At 39.3% G+C, this 20,825-nt stretch overlaps 1 protein-coding gene across 2 annotated transcripts; it reads right to left on the bottom strand.

Annotated features, from left to right (window-relative positions):
- Nucleotides 1-407: 407 nt before the first annotated feature.
- On the bottom strand, nt 408-17,290 carry LOC100535847 (D-galactoside-specific lectin). Of its 2 annotated transcripts, XM_073937736.1 has the most exons (7): nt 17,121-17,290; nt 12,032-12,149; nt 2,436-2,492; nt 1,549-1,596; nt 1,312-1,444; nt 902-1,009; nt 408-617 (listed from the first exon to the last, which is right to left on the bottom strand). In XM_073937736.1, exons 1-7 carry the CDS (start codon nt 17,142-17,144, stop codon nt 596-598), a joined length of 510 nt encoding a protein of 169 aa, XP_073793837.1. In that variant the 5' UTR covers nt 17,145-17,290; the 3' UTR covers nt 408-595. The 2 variants fall into 2 exon arrangements, 1 of the variants encoding a protein (XP_073793837.1); XR_002456434.2 differs by lacking the exons at nt 12,032-12,149; nt 17,121-17,290 and adding an exon at nt 2,659-2,711.
- Between the last annotated feature and the right edge of the window lie 3,535 nt (nt 17,291-20,825).

Here is a 20,825-nt window from a genome sequence, read left to right as displayed (position 1 = left end):
TTAATCTGTACTTGGTTTCGTTTATCAGTTGTACTATTTTCCCCATCAGCTTCAGCTTTTCAAAATATTGAATGACTGTAGTAAACTTGCCTTGTGATAAGTCCCACTCCCACCTGCTGGTGGAAATGGGTACTGCTGAACAGCTGACTAATACCCGACACAAAAGCGGTGTTAAATGAAATGCATGTGATGTGGTAATTTTTAGTACTTAGATAAAATTATAACCTATTTATTTATAAATAAATGCAACATGTTCCAAAAGATTAAAGGCTTAAGCCCCCAAAGCCTTAAGTCATCTTATGAAAAGCAAAAAAATGCCTCAAAGGCCATCTATACAAAAGAAAAACAATTTTTGAACAGTACTGTGGGTAAACAAATGGGCATCAACTTCTCTCAAGAACAGAATGTTTGCATTTTAAAAGGATTTATTGAAAGTCTCAGTCTCTCTCTCTCTCTCTCACACACACACACACACACACACACACACACACACACACACAAGGCCCATGAGTAATCTTTGCAAGTACAGTCTTAAAGACTTGTTTTTAGTGCAGCCAATGTGGAGGAGATGCTGACAAAAATTAAGCTTAGGAATTCAAATCAATGGGTCCTCTGAGCTGCAAGAGAAGAGAAACCATTAAATTTAGACCATACTGTAAGTCTCAAACTTGATTCCTGGAGGGACGCAGCTCAGCAAACTTTTGCTCCAACCCTAATCAAACACAACTGATCCAATCAATCAAGGTGTTCAAGACTACTAAAAACGGCTAAGCAGGTGTGAGTTGGTTGAACCTAAACTATGCAAAGGAACAGCCCTCCAGGATTTGAGACCACCAATTTAGACATAGCCGATTAGTAAAATAAAAAGTATGCAACTGCACTGCTTCCAACGATACAGTACCTTTGGATGCAGCAAAATTTGACTACCAGGTACTTGTACGTGTCAGGACATGGATCAGGGAACGTGCTGTAGTCCACTCGTATGGAGCATCTCCTCTTCTCATTACATCTAACACACACACACACACACACACACACACACACACACACACACACACACACACACACACACACACACACACACACACACACACACACACACACACACACACAAGCTCAAATTTACCCATTTTTAACTACCATAAATTAATTTCTATACAGATCATGGTGTGTGTCAAACTAACACTTAAAATTGCAAACAATTTGGTTTAACAGTCGATACAAAAATCAGCTAACAAAATGTCACATTATAGTTACTGAAACATTAACAATTTATGAATAAGGTTCCCATCCAGTTTGCTCAAGTTTCACCTTTCAGACACTATGGCCAGTGTTTGGGGTAAATGGCAGTTGATGTTTTGGACCGAACATTTGTCACAAACGCTGCAGAACCTTTTATTAGTTCGTCCATACTTTGCATCAGTTATCTTGATGTTATATTTTTCTATGAAGATAAGGAGTGCAGCAATTTTTTAATAAGTGACATGATTAAAATGGCAGCATTATACATTCAACAAAACTTTAATAGATTGGCATTCAAGCACTTACCAGGACAGCTCAGCTTCAGTTCAAACCCGCCACACCTAATTACTGTTGCTGAAATGAAAGAGTCCAGCTTCAAAGACATTGTCACTTTTAAACGGGGAGATTGCACTGGCCAGCGACTGAATTAAAGCTCTGAATAAGTTTGGTGCAGATAAACGTTCATTCATCTACTCTTGAGAATTCGGAGCACTTGAGTTTCTCAGTGTCTTGACAGCACATGGGTGCTCTTTGCCCATTTATATCAGTGGATGTGCAATGCATGAAATGGCAATATCAGGAACACATACAACATGCATATTTAGACTTTAGCAAATCAGTTGGAGCAAACGAGTTGTAGTAATAATAATAATAATAATAATAATAATAATAATAAGGCTGGAAGAATTAACTAAATTAGCACATTTGGAAAGGATTAGATTTCTTATGGCAAAGAAATTGAAAAAATTTGACAAGATTTGGTCTCCTCTTCTCCTCTATCTTGAAAGCGTAGACTAAAATCCAGATGGTGAAGGTCACACCAACAGTACTGCATAAGCTTCAGTCCCAGGGGTGAGGTGGGTCTTAGGGGTTAGATATTCTGTTTTTTTTTTTGTTTTTTTTTCCTCTCTTAACTATTTTATTTTATTCTATTACAGATAATGTTATTGTTTTTAATTTTTACTTATTTTTATGTGTGTGATATTTAATTTGTTTATTTCTTTTTTGCAAAAAAAAAAAAAACTTGAGATGCTGTAACATCTGCTGTAATGTTGTGCAATGCAATGCAATGAATATCTCAATAAAAAAATTATATAATAATAATAATAATAATGCATCACTTCAGAGTTAAATTAAAGATTAGGTACTTTATTTTACATCATGAATTAATCTGGGATCATAGAAGGACTTACTAGCAGGCATGTTGCAGTCATCTGCAGATATCAGCAGGCTGCAGTTCAAAAGCATTACTGAATAACACAAATGAGAGATTTGATTAAGACACCTGTGCACTGCTAATCTCACACAGATGCACATTATCAACAGCACAACATTTAATCCAGATATAAACTTAACAATAATACAGCTAAAAACTGATGTTCACTGCTCTATCCTTTTTCAATTAAATAAACTTACAGGTAAGAAAGAAACTGTGAAAGAACATGATTCTGCTGACTTACTCAAAAAGTAATTCTATGCTTGACTGATTTCTATTTATAGGTCAGTGGTTTAAGTGGTAATAAGCGACACCTGTGGCCCATTCTCAACTTTGCACCCTTTTTTCACATTTTTAATTGAAATGAATACTTTTGGACTTGGGTTAAAAACAAGAAAACAGAGAGATTCTTGAAATAATAAATTTAGAAAATATTTATAAGTATATATTTATAAATATAGTTATAAGTTTATATAAGTCTTCTCTGTAAATGCTGTATTTGTTTGATTATTATTTAATTTTTTCATTGTTTTATATGCATTTATATTATCATTTAACATGCTGTTAAGTTGCAATCACTGTCATTTTTCGGTGTAGATTCTATTTTTGTATGTTTGTTATCGAAGCATCAAATAAAAATAAAGAATCGATAGATGATCCACATGCAACAATTTCAGATCAATTCATCCAGACATTTTAATCTGAATTAAGAAACTTGGTAGAAGAAGCACATTAGTCAGAGATAAGTTAGCATTACATGATCCAGGATTTGCTAAATTAAGGGTTCTGAACCTTTGGCAAGCTGGGCCCCCCCAAAGCTTGTCCATTGCAGTTTGGGTCCCAGTTTATTGTTATTTATTTATTAACAACATAAATACAGGGAGTGCAGAATTATTAGGCAAATTAGTATTTTAACCACATCATCCTCTTTATGCATGTTGTCTTACTCCAAACTGTATAGGCTCGAAAGCCTACTACCAATTAAGAATATTAGGTGATATGCATCTCTGTAATGAGAAGGGGTGTGGTCTAATGACGTCAACACCCTATATCAGGTGTGCATAATTATTAGGCAACTTCCTTTCCTTTAGCTAGTGATGGGCAAAGCGAGGCTTCATGAAACACTGGCTGTTTCTCAATATGCGTTCTTCAGCGGTCTTGCGTCCTCGTGTTCTCGTGAAACGTCATCATCAGCTGCCTAAGTTCAGTTCCAATACTCAAGACCGCAAGTACGGAGGACGCGTGAAACTTCCCGGATGTGTTCTTGATATCGAGGATGCACCGATGCAGACTTCAGCAGCGAGCTCGCTCTGGAAGTCCCAGAAGTCATTGCGACTGGAGGTGGGAAGCGCAGCATTTTATTTAGATTTATTATTAAAGTTCAGAGATATTACTTATTTACCTCAGGAGTTTCCCTAAATGAAACGGTGAAGGTAAACATTAACATGAACATCTTAATAAAGGAATAAACACATTAATTGTGTTTGTTTGATGAAATTCGTATTAAAATTTGTTTTATTTATATTGTGCAGAGTATATTTATAATGTTTTTATGCAAAGTATATATTTTGAAGAGGGGGGAAACAATAAATCGTTGTATGAAGGCTGTAATGTTTAAATAATTTCCATTTAAAACGCGTGAAGGTCACATGACCATCAGGAAGAACGCAGCATCCCATTTCTCAAAGGACGCGTTCTCTGCCCTCGCGGTCTCCTGAGTTCGTTCTTCCGAGGACACCTGGCAAGACCGCACTCTACAAGAACGCAAGTCCATTCTCTGCGTTCTTAGAATTGAGAAACAGCTACTGAAACAGTTAAAGCAAATGAGTCGAAGCTTCGAAACGTTTCGAAACGCGTATCTACAGTGCCACCTAGCGGTCATTTTAAAATATTGCACTAAAAAGAGCTTCAATGAGAAGCGCTTCGTCTAACAGGTGAATTATATGATATGTTGTGGAACGGTGCAATACAAGCAGTTTGGGGGAGTGGTTAGTGTTCACAACTAAAACGTTTAGACCATGGGTTCGAATCTGACATAAGTAAAAGTCACAAAGTATATCATTATCGTGTTGAACAAGTAATGATGGTGCCACATCTGAATGAGCAGTGATAATAAATACTTTGGTCATAAAATATGAACATTAATGAAAGACACAATGTCAATGTTTTTAATTTTTTTTACAAATAAAGATTTTTATTTAAAAATATTAAATGTTCTGCTGTGGATGGACTAAGCCTGCTTCTTTTTTTACAAATTATTTCTCCAGCCTTTGAAAAAATCCTCTCACAGGGCACACTTGTTGCAGGCATACACAAATACTTTTGTGCAAGCACATACAAATTTGTGAAAATTCTTTCTCTTTCCTTCCAGTATTTTAGTGGATCTTCATTTCTTGGCAAAAACGCATCAGTTATGTATTTTTTTTACTTCAACAGTGGCATCAGCTGTAGCACTGCTTGTCAAGTGGGATTCCCGGACACGGTTATCAAAAAGTTCCCATAAACTGTCCTGGCTTTCTGCTGGTGTTGTTGATGATGATGACGATGACGACGATGATGATGGCATCGATGCTGACAACTGTGGATCTGATGTGGGGAAAAAAAAAATTAATTACAAAGTCTAAACTCATGTCAAACCTATATGAAGTTGCATAATACATGAAAAGTAAAAGGGCTCACCATGACTTGTTTGGTTGCGCATAAGTGAAGCACACTCCATTGTGAGATGCCTTTCAGCCTCCTGGCCTTTGCCAGTATTTCCAAAAGCCACCGTTTTAAACCTTGGGTCTAGCAGTGTAGCCAATGCCAATGTTCTGAAGGACTCATACCCACCACATCTTGACTGGAGTCCTTCTTGCAGGTGTGAGCCTGTGCAAAACAGGAGCAAAGCAGATTAATTATGTTACTGACAACAATATTAAACTTATGGCCAGTGACAGTATGGCTATTGGGGATTACCTAACTGGACAACTGATTCCTGCTTGGCAAGGCCTTTTTTCTCAGTTAGCTTATGCTGCAACATCCGGTAGAGTGGTATTAGCTTTGAGGCTGAGACTCTCTGTTCTTCTGATAACTCAGTTGTTGCAAGTTTGAATGGTTGCAATAATGATATGGCTTCTTGAACAACATCATACTCCATACTGGACAACAGGGCAGTATCAGCCTTTAAACTAGAAATTGCTGCAGCCACTGGCTCTCGTTGTTCAAACAAGCGTTGCAACATGTCATAGGTGCTGTTCCATCTGGTTTCCACTTCTTGTATGAGTTTTAAAGTAGGTCTACCCATCAAGGCCTGCATTTCTTCAAGTTTGTCCTTTGCTTTGCAGCTTGATCTAAACAACCCCACAATCTTTCTGGCTTTCTGGCGAATTTCGCTGACAAGTGGGGTTTGATCTAGGGCCTTTTTCACAATTAAATTTAGATTGTGTGCAAAACATGGAATGTGCCGTAGATGAAGTAGTTGGGCACTTAACATCATGTTGGATGCATTGTCGGTCACCAAACACTGAACTTTGGAGGTTATTCCCCACTCAGACATGAGCAAAGTTTTAGCCTCCATGAGATGCTGTGCAGTGTGTGTTTGGTAAAATCTTACAACACCCAATACAACAGTTGCCATCTTTGCTTCAGGTGTTATAAAGTGGCACGTTACACCAAGGTATCCATCCATATTAATGGAGGACCACATATCCGCTGTGAGGCTAACAAATTGTGCCTTCTGTATGTCCCCCATAATCTTCTCCTTGGTGCTGTTGTATTTTTCCATGACCATTGCTTTAAGTGCCTTGCGAGATGGGAGAACATAGCTTGGATCAAGCTTGTTCACAAAGGCCCTGAAACCCATATCTTCCACAATGGTGAAGGGCTGCAGATCCTTCACCACCATGTCTACAAGAGCCTCATCCAGTTCCTTTTGTCTGCCTTAAAAAAGGAATACAACCTACTTTCAGTAAAATATATTTAAGAGATTTAGCCTGAAATAGCTCAAACACACACAAACAATTAATTTTAAATACAGTGTCATATTTGTCAGGTGTCACATTTAGATATTCACTGTAAAGTTTGTTAATGGGATGTTATATTGCAGGGCTTAGGTTGACGTAAGCTTACGTCTATATGTAAAATAAGAATTTTTTAAACACTGTCTTAACACTTTGTATTCACAATTAGATTTCATTCATTGCATACCTTGCTTAGATGACCCAGCAGTGTGACTAGCAGGTCTAGGTACAGGGCCATCCTCTGCACCACCCAAAATGGCAGGATGAGTGCTCCTCAAATGGCGCATCATGGATGATGTATTATTGCAATAGGCTAGCTGCCTATCACAATACATGCATCTCACTTTAATCGGTGTTTCCAAATGGAAATGCTCGCACACCACAGATGGACGGCATCTCTTGCGTGGAGCATCCATTACTATTCTATCTATCTATCTATCTATCTATCTATCTATCTATGCAATACTATACACTATCTAAATTATGGATATGTATGCCTATATGGTTGTATGTTTATGCCTATGGATGTATATGTATACCTATGTGGATGTATGTGTATGGATGTATATGTATGCCTATAAATGTATCAATGTATCAGCAAATGTATCCTATAACTATTTGTCAGTGTCTATAGCCTGTCTATCAATAAAGTTTTAATGTAGCTTAAATATGCACTTCTGTAACGCCGGGGAGTGACACTGACAACAGAAGGTAGGATCCAATGTGCAGGTTTATTTGAATAGTCAGGCAAGCAGTGGTCAATACCGGCAAACAGATGTATGAGGGCAATCCAGAGTCGCAATCCAATACAGGCTAGAGGTCAGAAAGGCAGGCGGCAGGCAAAGACAAAGAGGCTAACAAGGCTAACGGTCGGTACACAAGATAACAAGACAGGGAAAACGCGTTGTAATGTCACCTTACAGATAAACAAGACTCGGCAAACTGAAGGGGTGAATGTGTGGCTTAAATAGTGTGTGTTAATCAGTCTCTGAAAGTCCTCAGGTGTGCTAATGTAATCAAGCTAGATGAGAAAGCAGGTGTGTGGGTGAAGAGCATGTATGAAGTTGAAGTCCATTAACTGGCAGATTTGTAGTTTCATGAGTGAGTGTTTACCAGCGACATCTGGTGGTTTGTTCACTGGTAAACATGACAGAGCCCCCCCTCTAAAGAGTGGCTTCCAGACACTTGTAATACTGTTCAGGCGGGAGGTGGAGCGGAGGCGGAACTGGGGGAGGGATGGAGGGCCAGGACCATGCAGCTGAGGCGGGCCTGGAGCGTGGAGCTGCAGAGGGCCTAGAGCGTGGAGCTGCGGAGGGCCTGGATCATGAGACTGCGACCATTGAGAAAGCTTAGGTGGCAGCGGCCATTCAGGAAGTTCAGCAGGCGGCGGCCATTCAGAAAGCTCAGGCGGCGGCGGCCATTCAGGAAGCTCAGGCGGCGGCGGCCATTCAGGAAGCTCAGGCGGCGGCGGCCATTCAGGAAGCTCAGGCGGCGGCGGCCATTCAGGAAGCTCAGGCGGCGGCGGCCATTCAGGAAGCTCAGGCGGCGGCGGCCATTCAGGAAGCTCAGGCGGCGGCCATTCAGGAAGCTCAGGCGGCGGCGGCCATTCAGGAAGCTCAGGCGGCGGCGGCCATTCAGGAAGCTCAGGCGGCGGCGGCCATTCAGGAAGCTCAGGCGGCGGCGGCCATTCAGGAAGCTCAGGAGGCGGCGGCCATTCAGGAAGCTCAGGAGGCGGCGGCCATTCAGGAAGCTCAGGAGGCGGCGGCCATTCAGGAAGCTTAGGAGGCCATTCTGGAGGTTCAGGTGGTGGCGGCTCTGGCAGTTCTGGCGGCAGCGGCACTGGCAGCTCTGGAGCATCTGGCAGCTTTGGCAGCTCTGGAGGGTCTGGAAGCTCTGGAGGTGGCGGTGGCAGCGCTGGAGGTGGCGGTGGCAGCTCTGGAGGTGGCGGTGGCAGCTCTGGAGGTGGCGGTGGCAGCTCTGGAGGTGGCGGTGGCAGCTCTGGAGGTGGCGGTGGCAGCTCTGGAGGTGGCGGTGGAAGCTCTGGCAGTAACAGCTCTGGTGGTGGCATCAGCTCTGGTAACTCAGGTGGTGGTGGCCATTCTGGTGGCTCAGGTGATGGTATTTCAGGAACTGAAACAGAAACTATGGCAGGAACGGACAAGGAACAGGAAACCATCTTGTGAGCTGGTGGCAGATTGGCGCTTACCACATTGTGAGCTGGAGGGCTGGTTGTGACCACATTGTGAGCTGGAGGACTGGAGTCGGCCATCTTGTGAGCTGGAGGACTGGAGTCGGCCATCTTGTGAGCTGGAGGACTGGAGTCGGCCATCTTGTGAGCTGGAGGACTGGAGTCGGCCATCTTGTGAGCTGGAGGACTGGAGTCGGCCATCTTGTGAGCTGGAGGACTGGAGTCGGCCATCTTGTGAGCTGGAGGACTGGAGTCCGCCATCTTGTGAGCTGGAGGACTGGAGTCGGCCATCTTGTGAGCTGGATGTGTGGCAGTGGAATGAGCAGCAAGCCCCGTTGCCATCGGGTCTTGCTGTCCTATGCCCCCCCCCAAAAATATTTAGGGGTGTCCTCCACCTCGCCTACGGTGAAGGGGGACCCACTTATTTGCAATGCCAAGTCTACGTAATGCCTTATTGTCCAGTGGGGCTCATGTAGTGGCATACATGAATAAAGGGGCTCAGCTAGACCACCACGAAAAAATATCATAAGGCATAAATCATCCATAGATGTTAAAAGAGCCAAAGAGATAAAATCCTCTACATACTCTTCTATTGTTCGGGCTTCCTGACGAAGACACATGATCTTGATACCCGCTGGATCCATTGTGTGGCCGAGTCTTCTGTAACGCCGGGGAGTGACACTGACAACAGAAGGTAGGATCCAATGTGCAGGTTTATTTGAATAGTCAGGCAAGCAGTGGTCAATACCGGCAAACAGATGTATGAGGGCAATCCAGAGTCGCAGTCCAATACAGGCTAGAGGTCAGAAAGGCAGGCGCCAGGCAAAGACAAAGAGGCTAACAAGGCTAACGGTCGGTACACAAGATAACAAGACAGGGAAAACGCGTTGTAATGTCACCTTACAGATAAACAAGACTCGGCAAACTGAAGGGGTGAATGTGTGGCTTAAATAGTGTGTGTTAATCAGTCTCTGAAAGTCCTCAGGTGTGCTAATGTAATCAAGCTAGATGAGAAAGCAGGTGTGTGGGTGAAGAGCATGTATGAAGTTGAAGTCCATTAACTGGCAGATTTGTAGTTTCATGAGTGAGTGTTTACCAGCGACATCTGGGGGTTTGTTCACTGGTAAACATGACAACTATAAATGTCTCTAAATCGCAAAATATCTCTCCTCACACAAAAACCCACGAATTAAACATGAGATAACACCATTTTTATCCTTTTTTGAAATTAGATTCAGACAGATGTGCGATTGTGATTTGTTTACGACCCTGTCAATCAAACGCTGATTCGGCAGGTATGCCACGTCCCGAAACACTTGGGCCGCCCTGATGCTTTGGATCTCTTTAGCCACGTGACCTGGGTGTTTCGAATCACTTCAGTCACGTGACCCCAGTGTTTCGGATCATGCTTCGGTGCAGTGTTTCGAAACACTTGCGCTTCGGGATCTCGACACTGTGTCGAAAAGTCAGTTTCGCATCAGCCATCCCTACCTTTAGCAAAATGGGTCAAAAAAAGGACTTGACAGGCTCAGAAAAGTCAAAAATAGTGAGATATCTTGCAGAGGGATGCAGTACTCTTAAAATTGCAAAGCTTCTGAAGCGTGATTATCGAACAATCAAGCGTTTCATTCAAAATAGTCAACAGGGTTGCAGGAAGCGTGTAGAAAAACCAAGGCGAAAAATAACTGCCCATGAACTGAGAAAAGTCAAGCGTGCAGCTGTCAAGATGCCACTTGCCACCAGTTTGGCCACATTTCAGAGCTGCAACATCACTGGAGTGCCCAAAAGCACAAGGTGTGCAATACTCCGAGACATGGCCAAAGTAAGAATGGCTGAAAGACGACCACCACTGAAAAAGACACACAAGCTGAAACGTCAAGACTGGGCCAAGAAATATCTCAAGACTGATTTTTCTAAGGTTTTATGGACTGATGAAATGAGAGTGAGTCTTGATGGGCCAGATGGATGGGCCCGTGGCTGGATTGGTAAAGGGCAGAGAGCTCCAGTTCGACTCAGATGCCAGCAAGGTGGAGGTGGAGTACTGGTTTGGGCTGGTATCATCAAAGATGAGCTTGTGGGGCCTTTTCGGGTTGAGGATGGAGTCAAGCTCAACTCCCAGTCCTACTGCCAGTTTCTGGAAGACACCTTCTTCAAGCAGTGGTACAGGAAGAAGTCTGCATCCTTCAAGAAAAACATTTTCATGCAGGACAATGCTCCATCACATGCGTCCAAGTACTCCACAGCGTGGCTGGCGAGAAAGGGTATAAGAGAAGAAAAACTAATGACATGGCCTCCTTGTTCACCTGATCTGAACCCCATTGAGAACCTGTGGTCCATCATTAAATGTGAGATTTACAAAGAGGGAAAACAGTACACCTCTCTGAACGGTGTTTGGGAGGCTGTGGTTGCTGCTGCACGCAATGTTGATGGTGAACAGATCAGAACACTGACAGAATCCATGGATGGCAGGCTTTTGAGTGTCCTTGCAAAGAAAGGTGGCTATATTGGTAACTGATTAGTTTTTGTTTTGTTTTTGAATGTCAGAAATGTATATTTGTAAATGTGGAGATGTTATATTGGTTTCACTGGTAATAATAAATAATTGAAATGGGTATATATTTGATTTATGTTAAGATGCCTAATAATAATGCACAGTAATAGTCACCTGCACACACAGATATCCCCCTAAAATAGCTAAAACTAAAAACAAACTAAAAACTACTTCTAAAAATATTCAGCTTTGATATTAATGAGTTTTTTGGGTTCATTGAGAATGTGGTTGTTGTTGTTCAATAATAAAATCCTTCCTCAAATACAACTTGCCTAATAATTCTGCACTCCCTGTATATTTAAACACGTTTGTGTGTGCGTGGCTGCATGCATGCATGTATTTCACAAAAACTAAAGGAAAACTATGACTGTAGCCTATATTTTGACTAGCTTGTGTGTGTGTGTGTATATAATATTATATATATATATATATATATATATATATATATATATATATATATATATATATAAACTAAATACGACCTCACATTTTATACAATTGCAGCCTTTGCAACTTGCGTCCGTCATAAAAATTAATTCAGATGGTTCGATTTTCTGCATTTTTCACATTCATATAGCAAATATTTTGAGGGGTGTTTTTGAGGGGTGCCACCAAATGTAGAGGTGTGAATCAACACTGGTCTCACGGTTCAGTTTGGTTAGGATTATCATGCCATCGATTTGGTTCAATTCTATATCTTGCTGCATTGACGATGCTTTCCATAAACAAATATAAATATCCTGCTCGCTTTCTAAGCCTTGTCTACCAAGTTCATACACCCCTTTGATTGGTCAAGCGCTCAACAGAAAGGGCTACGATTGGCTCTTACTCACTGGCGCTCTTCACAGATGAGTGACACTGATAAACGGCAGCGGCGATCAGCTTATTCATGATAGACACGGTGGAGAAAACTCTGCAGACACGTGCTCGTGTCTGTATCCAGAAGTATTGCTGTAACAGCCGAGAGGAGAGGAAAAGTCATGCCAGCAGGTCAAATGGGCCACAGTAAGAGAGAGAGAGAAAGAGTTTACTTTAATTTTCTCAATCACAGTGAAATAAGGCCTTCTGCTATAAGTGTGAGTGAAAGACTGTCCAGCAAACACACGCAGGGAAATTGTGCAGTTTCTGTGTTTTTAAGTAGTTGGAGCCTTGTAAATACTCGAGAGAGAGACATTATTGGTTAAGTTGCGTCACTGATTCGTGGGTCTTTGTTTCTGCCCTATTACTAAACGGCAATTGGGCTATAAAAAGGGAAAAACATTTGCTATCTGGAATGGGTCACTTGATGGGCTTCCCAGATCTGCCGAGGGCACTTGAAAGACTAATCTGGTTGGATATTACTTTGCTTAAAGTGTTTTGCTCTTATAGCCAAGGCTAAAGTGAGTGTAAAGATGGAAAAAGGTAAGAAAGCATTGTCTAAGTACAGTAGTTCAATGTTGTGGTTAATGCAATCCATCTAGGAAGGCTGTATGCCCACTTCCTTTTCTCAGCTGTGAGAACCAGACGCAGGTGCGCCGCTGTGTTTGTTTTGCGGTGCCGGCTGTTTGACTGAAACTGACTATGTGATGACTGCTTTTTGATTTAACCTCGATCCCCTTTGGTGAGAGTTAGGTGTTTGCATGTAGTTGTAAATTGTCTGATAGGAGATTTTAAACTTTATACCATAACGATTTTATTTCTTTGTTTATAGACTGGGTTGCATTCTGTAAAGTGAGCTCCTGTCGGGTAATCCGTGTTTATTTGCAGCTGCAGTGCTGTCCTGTTTTCCGGTTTTATTTTGTGTTTAGGTTATTTTGGTTTACATAAGATTTGTTTATTTAGCCAACTTTATTGTTGTTGGTTTATTTATTTACTATTGCTTGTGTTAGAGTCCCATATCTCCTGTTTGGTTCGTTTTGATTGTATACATTTTTATTAGGTAAAATTCTCCTTTTTTGTTTATTCCTTTTGGCAGGATTTATTTATTTGCTTGGTTTATTTCCGTTATTTTGATTATTTATCCAGCTTGTTTTCTTGTTATTTTTATTGATTTATGAGATCTGGTTTTTCATAAAATGTTGTGCTTTTTGTGAATGTCTAGTGGGGCTCTGTATTTTCATACTTTAATTTTGTTTAGCCTATTGATTTTTGGTTTATTTTCTTTCTTTTGTAATTCAATGGGTTTAAGATTAAACTTTATGCTTGTTTTCGTTTTTATTAAGAAGGGATTTGATTGACTTTTGTCTTTTTTTTATGTAAATTCTTCAAATTTTTCTTTCGCGTGCAAGTTTATAATTTCTCTTGTAATTTTGTTTTGATTGCAGGGCATTTGTCCGAATTGGTTACTTGTCGTCTTGTGACAGGGCCATAGCTCCCAGGATGGAAGGATAATTTTTTAGGTGATTAGGATTTTTCTCACAGCGTGCAGTGTTACTGTGTGTGCTTGTTTGTGTGCGTGTGCACTTTAAACAGTGGAGTGCTGTGTTTTCACTTACAAGAAGTGCAGTCTGGCCACCATCCCTGGCTGGTGAGCTCCAGCCCTTGGGCACAATTTACATTGACGATGTACACTGAAAGAGTACTGATGACAATACAAACTAACTTTATATATTTATATATATATATATATATATATATATATATATATATATATATATATATATATATATATATATATATAAAGTTAGTTTGTATTGTCATCAGTACTCTTTCAGTGTTTTAAGACAGACCTTATTTTAATGATTTCTAAGTTACTAAAGTTTACAGTACGTTATAGACTGAAGAATCTGCTGTAAATGCTGCACTCCGAGTGTAAACATGTTAGTGCCACAATCAAACTATTTCCGTCGTGTAGCATTTTTGATGCATTTTGTGACAGGAATAACACACACTGCTTTCTGAAGCTACCAAGTGCATCTAAGTTTACGAAATGTGGAGTCTCTTTTTTTCTCTCATTCTCCGTGCGGTATCAAAAATTGCATTAAAAAAAGAATACTGTACTTCCAGCAATTCCTTGAATCAAATTCTCGTTTCTCATGAGGGTCATGAATGAAAATTCTGAATGAAAGAGCCAAACTGCAGTTAAACTCCACCATTTAATAATTTGTCAAATAATTCAATTTCTGATATCCATGTAAACGGTCACTGTCTTTCTCTCTCGAGTCTGTGGGCCCTATCATATACCCAGCACAATGCGGCGCAAATGTTATTTGCTAGTTTTAGTTTGGCGCAAGTGTAATTTTTCTGTTTTGCACCAAGTTGTTTAAATAGCAAATGTATTTGCTCTCATATGTGTGCCCATAGGCGTGCGTTATGGTCTAAAAAGGAAGGCATTCTGAGGCGCACTGCTGGCGCTTTGCTATTTTGAGAAACTATAATAGATTTTTCATTAGACCAAAACAAACCCGGTCTAAACTCCTGCGCAGTTGCGCTTCGCTTACACACTGCTTAATAGCCTAAACACAAGATGTAGAGCAATACGCAAATATCTTCACATATGAAAATGTTTTAATATTAAGTGTGTGTATATATATATATATATATATATATATATATATATATATATATATATATATATATATATATATATATATATATATATTAGGGATGTAACGGAATTTCAAGGTACGGTAATACCTCGGTATGAATGTCACGGTACGGTATTTATTGAATCATTTACAGGAAAAAACAAAACTTATGAAAATACTCCAAAAAAGTGCCAAAATTGTCAATGACATACAAATTAGCCATCTATCCGTAAGCTTTGAAACAGGAACTTCAATTTTAAAAACAAAAAAATATTAAACCATGTAAAAAAAAATTAAGTTTCAATTTAGTAGTGTTGAAAACTCATCACATTCAACATTTAATCACTCACTCACTTAGATATAGATGGGTTTAAAGGAAAATTATCACATAAATATAATCTGGTAAAAGCTGGTATCTCTGGGTATTTACAATGTCCCCTGCAACAGAAAAAAACCCTCTCATTTGGGACTGAGGTTTCTGGGACAAGAGAGATATGACTTGGCCCAGGTTGACAGCAGTGGGTAACGTTGTGCATTGTCTTTCCCCCACTTGAGAGGACAAACCATGAGTGAGATAGAGATCTCATGTCTGCATCAATCTGAAAAGTGTGCTGTGTTTCTGCAGTCCCCATGACTGATTATTAGTCGTATTCCCCAACTTGCAGGCATGTGCACACATAGGGCTCAACCTGTGCAGTGCACATGCCCTTTTTAGTCTTGGATAGAAAGTTCCCTTCCAAAATGATCAAAAGTGCCCCCGCGACGCGACATACCCTCCGTCCCCGCTTTACAGTACGCGCGCGACAACACAGCTGATAAGAACTCGCGCGACAACACCGCTATTCAGTACGCGCGCGACAACACAGCTGATAAGAACTCGCGCGACAACACCACTATTCAGTACGCGCGCAGCGACAACACCAGCTATAGGGTTTTCCAGCTCTTTTTGATCCCCGCTTCTAGCAGCACACTCCATTTCCGCATTACTGGATCTGTAGCGACAATAGACCGCAAGGGATTATGGCCAAGCCTGGGCTGATGGGAATTGTAGTTTCCGGTACCTCCCGTTCGCTTTATTCGCCTGAGCAAATTTTCTCAGAAGACCTATAGTTTTACCGAGTTATGCGACTACGGTAATATCGAAAAAAAATTTATATTGCGGTCTGACGGTATTTACAATACCGTTACATCCCTACTATATATATATATATATATATATATATATATATATATATATATATATATATATATATATATATATATATATATATATATATATATATATATATATATATATATGATATAATAAGAATATAGGATATAAATATAAAGGATTAAAATATTACAAAACATTATTTTCTAGCCTACATAAATATAAAAAAAACACTGTTTTTATGCCTTCTCAGGAGGCTTTTTCAGTTCATTCATAACAATTTGCTTTTGTATATTGTTTTTATTATTAGCAGTATTATTTAATATATCCATATTTATATTTGTTTTATTAAAAACAAGCTTAGATTTGCCCACCTGCAGGTTTTAGACCATATGGGGCACAGCATGCATTTGAGGATATAACTCAGGTTTTTGAGCACACTTCGTAATTATTGTTCATTTATTCGTTTGCTGGAAATTAGAACTGAATTTAGAAATAGTTTTGAAACAAATATTTGCGCTTAACAAATGAAATCAATTATTTATAGGCTAACTGATGTCTGTGCATACAAGGTTTACCCATCCACGAGAGCAAAAGTGAAAGTAGATCGTTTATCTCTCATTCTTGCGCAGTAGATGCTCTGTTTAACTGTTTTCTGTTAAAAGAAAAAAAAACAGTTTGCTTGTGAAATGCTCAGTTTTTTCCACTTGCGCTTATGGCGCTTATGGGCTCTTAAAGGAAATGAGAGATGAGACTCTGATTGGTTTATTCTCAAAACACACCTATAACTCATTAAGAAAATAAACTCAACCCTTTTAGATCATGCGCCATGGCGCAAAGCGTATTTTTCCGTCCTTAAATTATCAAAAATGCATTCTGACATGCCCTGAAAGCGTTTGCGCCCTGCGTTTTGCGAATGGACTGTTAAAATAGAGCCCTGTGTGTTGTTTTGCCTCTGTGAAAATCAGCGCTCGCCCAAACCGACCCTTCCATTTTTATGCAAATTTTTATGCACCTTCCCTCTTTCCCTCCTCTGACACTCCCCCTAAACAGAGCTGTATACGCCCATTTTCCTGACTTTTCTCAAACTAGAGGTGTGAAAAAATAAAAAAACTCGTGGCCCTTTAAACTTGTAGATTTCAGTCACTCAAGTGAATAATCACCACATTTCTGTTAAACCAAGAAAAAAATTATAAAAAGAAATAAATATTTCACATTGTATCACTAATCAACAAATCATTTGGGAAGTGATGAAAAACTTACCAGCAGACCTCTCACAGTGATCATCTGCAGATATCAGCAGGCTGGAGTTCAGAAACACCACTGAAAAACAAGAAAAATGATGAACGCACATGCACTGCTCATCTCATACAGATTCACATTATTAGCTGCACAAGATATAATTCAGTAAGAACCTTCACATATCATCAAAGCTACACATTAATGTTCACTGCTCTCAAGAAAACAAAAAAAACTCACAGAAACCAACAAACTGAGAAAACATGATTCTGCTCCTCAATGGTGCACGTGGTCTTTAATGATTCATATTTATAATTATAGGCCGCTGGTGTGGGTGGTAATGAGCGACACCTGTGTGCCTCACCGGTCTGCAGTCTCACAGAGGACAACAGCCCAAACCCAACTCTAAACATTTTCGGGGCCTGTTTCAGTAAAGAGGTTCAACCAACTCAGAGTTTTTAATCTTTCGGTAAATCAACTCAGAGTTCAAGTTTAAACTCTGAGTTTTCGGTTTCAGAACAGCTGGGGTCCGTTCTTCGTACGTGGATTACTCAGTTAGCTGGATTTGGATATTGACGATTTGACATGATCCAGGATCGTTTCGTTCTTCAAAGCTGATCCGAGAGTTGTTGTCATGGCAACAGTTCTGCTAGGTCAAACCTGATCGGGAGCAGGTTCAATTCATATAAACAGGATTAGATCGGCTCAGTTCAAGCAAAGATAATACAGAAAGTATGTTCCGAATTCTGATATTTTCTTACAGTAGTAGTTATATACACTTGGGAAAATGGTACATATTTTTAAACTATATATATATATATATATATATATATATATATATATATATATATATATATATATATATATATATATATAAAGTTAAAGTCATTAATAAAATAAATAAAGTTATACATATTTATAAAACGTGTGCAATCTGCACCCTCGAAATGAAAGTACAAAGACTGCCACCTGGTGGTGCAAAGAGAAAACTTATTGATATGAACTTTTTAGATCGCTTTAGTACAAATTGTGTATAATAGAAATGCACAATATGTGACTTTTTTTTAAAGCAATAATACATTTATGTAGTCATAAACATGTTTTGATAGTTAATATGCCAGTGATTTGATGCTTCACAAAAGTTGCAGACACCTTTACCAATATGAAAATGCTTTTGTAAACAACCAGTTATTCTTTACACCGACTAAAAAAAACGGCTACTATAAAGAAAATCTTTTCTAAATGTGGAACTAAATACATTGATTTGCATTGAAATGCATGATGAATACTCTTGTCTTGACAAATGAAAGTGTAAAGCCTGCAGCTCACAACAAATGTGGAAAGTTCTTGCGTGTCATATTAAACAAATCGTTTACTGCTAATTTGATGTAATTTTGCTCACATGGATAATTGAATATTAATCAGATGATGTCATTACGCTGCTGTGCCGTCAGCCAATCATTGCATTGATGATCATGATTTCGAGGATCGATAGATCTGTCCTTCACAACACACGCAGCGATCTCAGATCAGTTCATCCAGACATTCTAATCTAATTCGCGAACTTGTTTGAAGAACCAAATTAGCGAGAGATCAGTTATCAAGATTAAAAGATCCCGGATCTGCCAAATAATCTTAGATCATTTAAGCGAGGTACGAAGAACGGACCCCTGATCTGAGTTAAGTCAATCAACTTTGAGAAGACTCACTCAGAGTTAAGCGAGCACACCACGACTATAAAAAAGACATTTTAAAATAAAAGAGTTCAGGATTTCTTTCTCCAGCTGAACTTGATGTGCTCATGCAAAGTTATCACAAATATGACCATATATTTAAAAAAGCAACACCACTGCATAAGTGAAACAGAGACAGTAGCGTGGGAAAACAGCTGCTCGAGTTAATGCATAATTTTAGATTTAAAGTATATAAATATTTAAGTTTAATAAAATAAGCAATGTTGTGTGACGTTAATACATTTTTTACACGTTCCCACTTTTATACACGTTGATCAGTTTTAATAGATGTAAAAGTGCACTTGTGTGTCTACCTCTATTATTGATCATGTAATAGAGGTTCATATGACTTTTAGAATGTAAGCAGAACTAAACAATAGTTTTTAGAAGGAGTAATAATCCCATTAATCTAGTAACAGTACATGTCTCTGTCGAAGGTCAGTGAATTTAAGCTAATTATTTATTTAAAAAGGACAAGCCATTCTCGTAGATGAATTTGTTCTTTGTGTGATTGAAATATATGCAATAGCTATGTTTCCGTCCAAAAATATTAATTAAATTTATGTGCAAAACTGGAATATTGCATAAAAGATATGTGCGAATAAAGCAGCGTTTCCATCCAACGAGACAAAGAGAACAAAATCTTCATTTCCTGATTAAGCGGGCGCAAAATATCAACAGTAAAAAACAGAATTTACTGTGGTAGGAGAAGCTGTGTCAATATTTTCTTTATTTAATAAATGTACTTGCGCCTCAGAAGACAATACTGACACACAATGAACACGTGGGGGCGTTTGAAGCCATGAGACGCGGAGAACAGACGTCTTTTGACACTTTGTATGTTTTTATGTATTAAATAGTTTTAATTTAGGTTTTTGGGGTCTCTCAGCACACAGAACTCCAAATTCATCCCAAATAGTCTTGTTTGTTTGTTTGTTTCATTTGTGCTGCTTCTGTTGCATAAACATGTTCAGTTGCATATGTTCAATTTTCCCCCTTAAACGCTTGATGCTTAATTAATTAAACTATTAACTTGAAGAGCGGATGTGATTTACCTGAAATGTGTTATTATGTGTGCTCTTACAGAAATGTTATGATGGAAGTAGATGGGAGGACAGCTGGAGTGACACAATGAGGGAGTATAACTCAGTGGATCAGAGAGTTGTGTGAACTCCCGCGAAGTGTGCACGTGCCTGCAAAAGAGTGTCAATCAAAGGTGCAAAAAAAGGCCGGCGGCCATTTTGTTGACAAAATCACTAGTGTTATGACTGGAGACGCTGCTCTATTGAACGCATTACAGCAAGTAGTTTATATGATTAACATTGATGTTTATCTACAAATAAATAAGTTGTGGACCAAGGTTTTAAGTATTGGACTGCCTAGACCCTTGCTTGAGAGGCGAGTCATTCTATTCAAGCTAGATTCGTCTTTCAAAAGAAAAATGTTCAATGTTTGTTGAAGTTTGTAAGGCTTCCCTTTAAAACGTGTTATGTACGTTATGAGCGGTGAGAGTTCAGCTTGGATTACCGGCATCTAGCATTTAGGCATAATTCGTGGACGGTGATCAAATTTTGACTGTGATCTAGTTGGAGAATTGGGTTGAAGACACAGAGGTTGCATTGTGTGAGGCAGTTTGAAGTGGAAGGTTGAGATGCTGTTGGAGTTGCTATGGAGCAGTGTGTTCTATAATATGGAATATGGCTGTAGTGAGAAACCCTGGCTCTTTATAGTGGGTTAGGACTGGCCTGATTGGTGGATTATACGTAGCTAATGCAGAACCAGTCGTGTTCAATCATAATCACGTGATCCTCTCAAAATTATGAATAATTAATATTTATGAATAAACATTCATTTATTTATCTTTAATACATCTTTTCAGCAGACATGTAAAAAGCTGAAGGCTGTCCATCGTTTTGACAGATTTAATAGAGGGTGATCGTCTCCTAAATAGTCTTTATTTAAATAATAATCTTTTGTTTATGCTGGATAACTCACA

This window comes from Danio rerio, chromosome 22 (assembly GCF_049306965.1).
Source record: "Danio rerio strain Tuebingen ecotype United States chromosome 22, GRCz12tu, whole genome shotgun sequence".
In the NCBI taxonomy this organism is placed as follows: Eukaryota; Metazoa; Chordata; class Actinopteri; order Cypriniformes; family Danionidae; genus Danio; species Danio rerio.
This window is presented reverse-complemented; position numbering and strand designations above follow the sequence as displayed.

Bases quoted from the DNA above. Each gene is read 5' to 3' on its own strand.
- LOC100535847 (XM_073937736.1), bottom strand. From the start codon at position 17,144: ATGATCACTGTGAGAGGTCTGCTG. The intron at 1,597-2,435 runs GTAAGTCCTTCT...CTTTCATTTCAG, and splicing joins TGACTGCAACATGCCTGCTA to CAACAGTAATTAGGTGTGGC. The intron at 1,010-1,311 runs GTGAAACTTGAG...TGTGTGTGTTAG, and splicing joins CTGGCCATAGTGTCTGAAAG to ATGTAATGAGAAGAGGAGAT.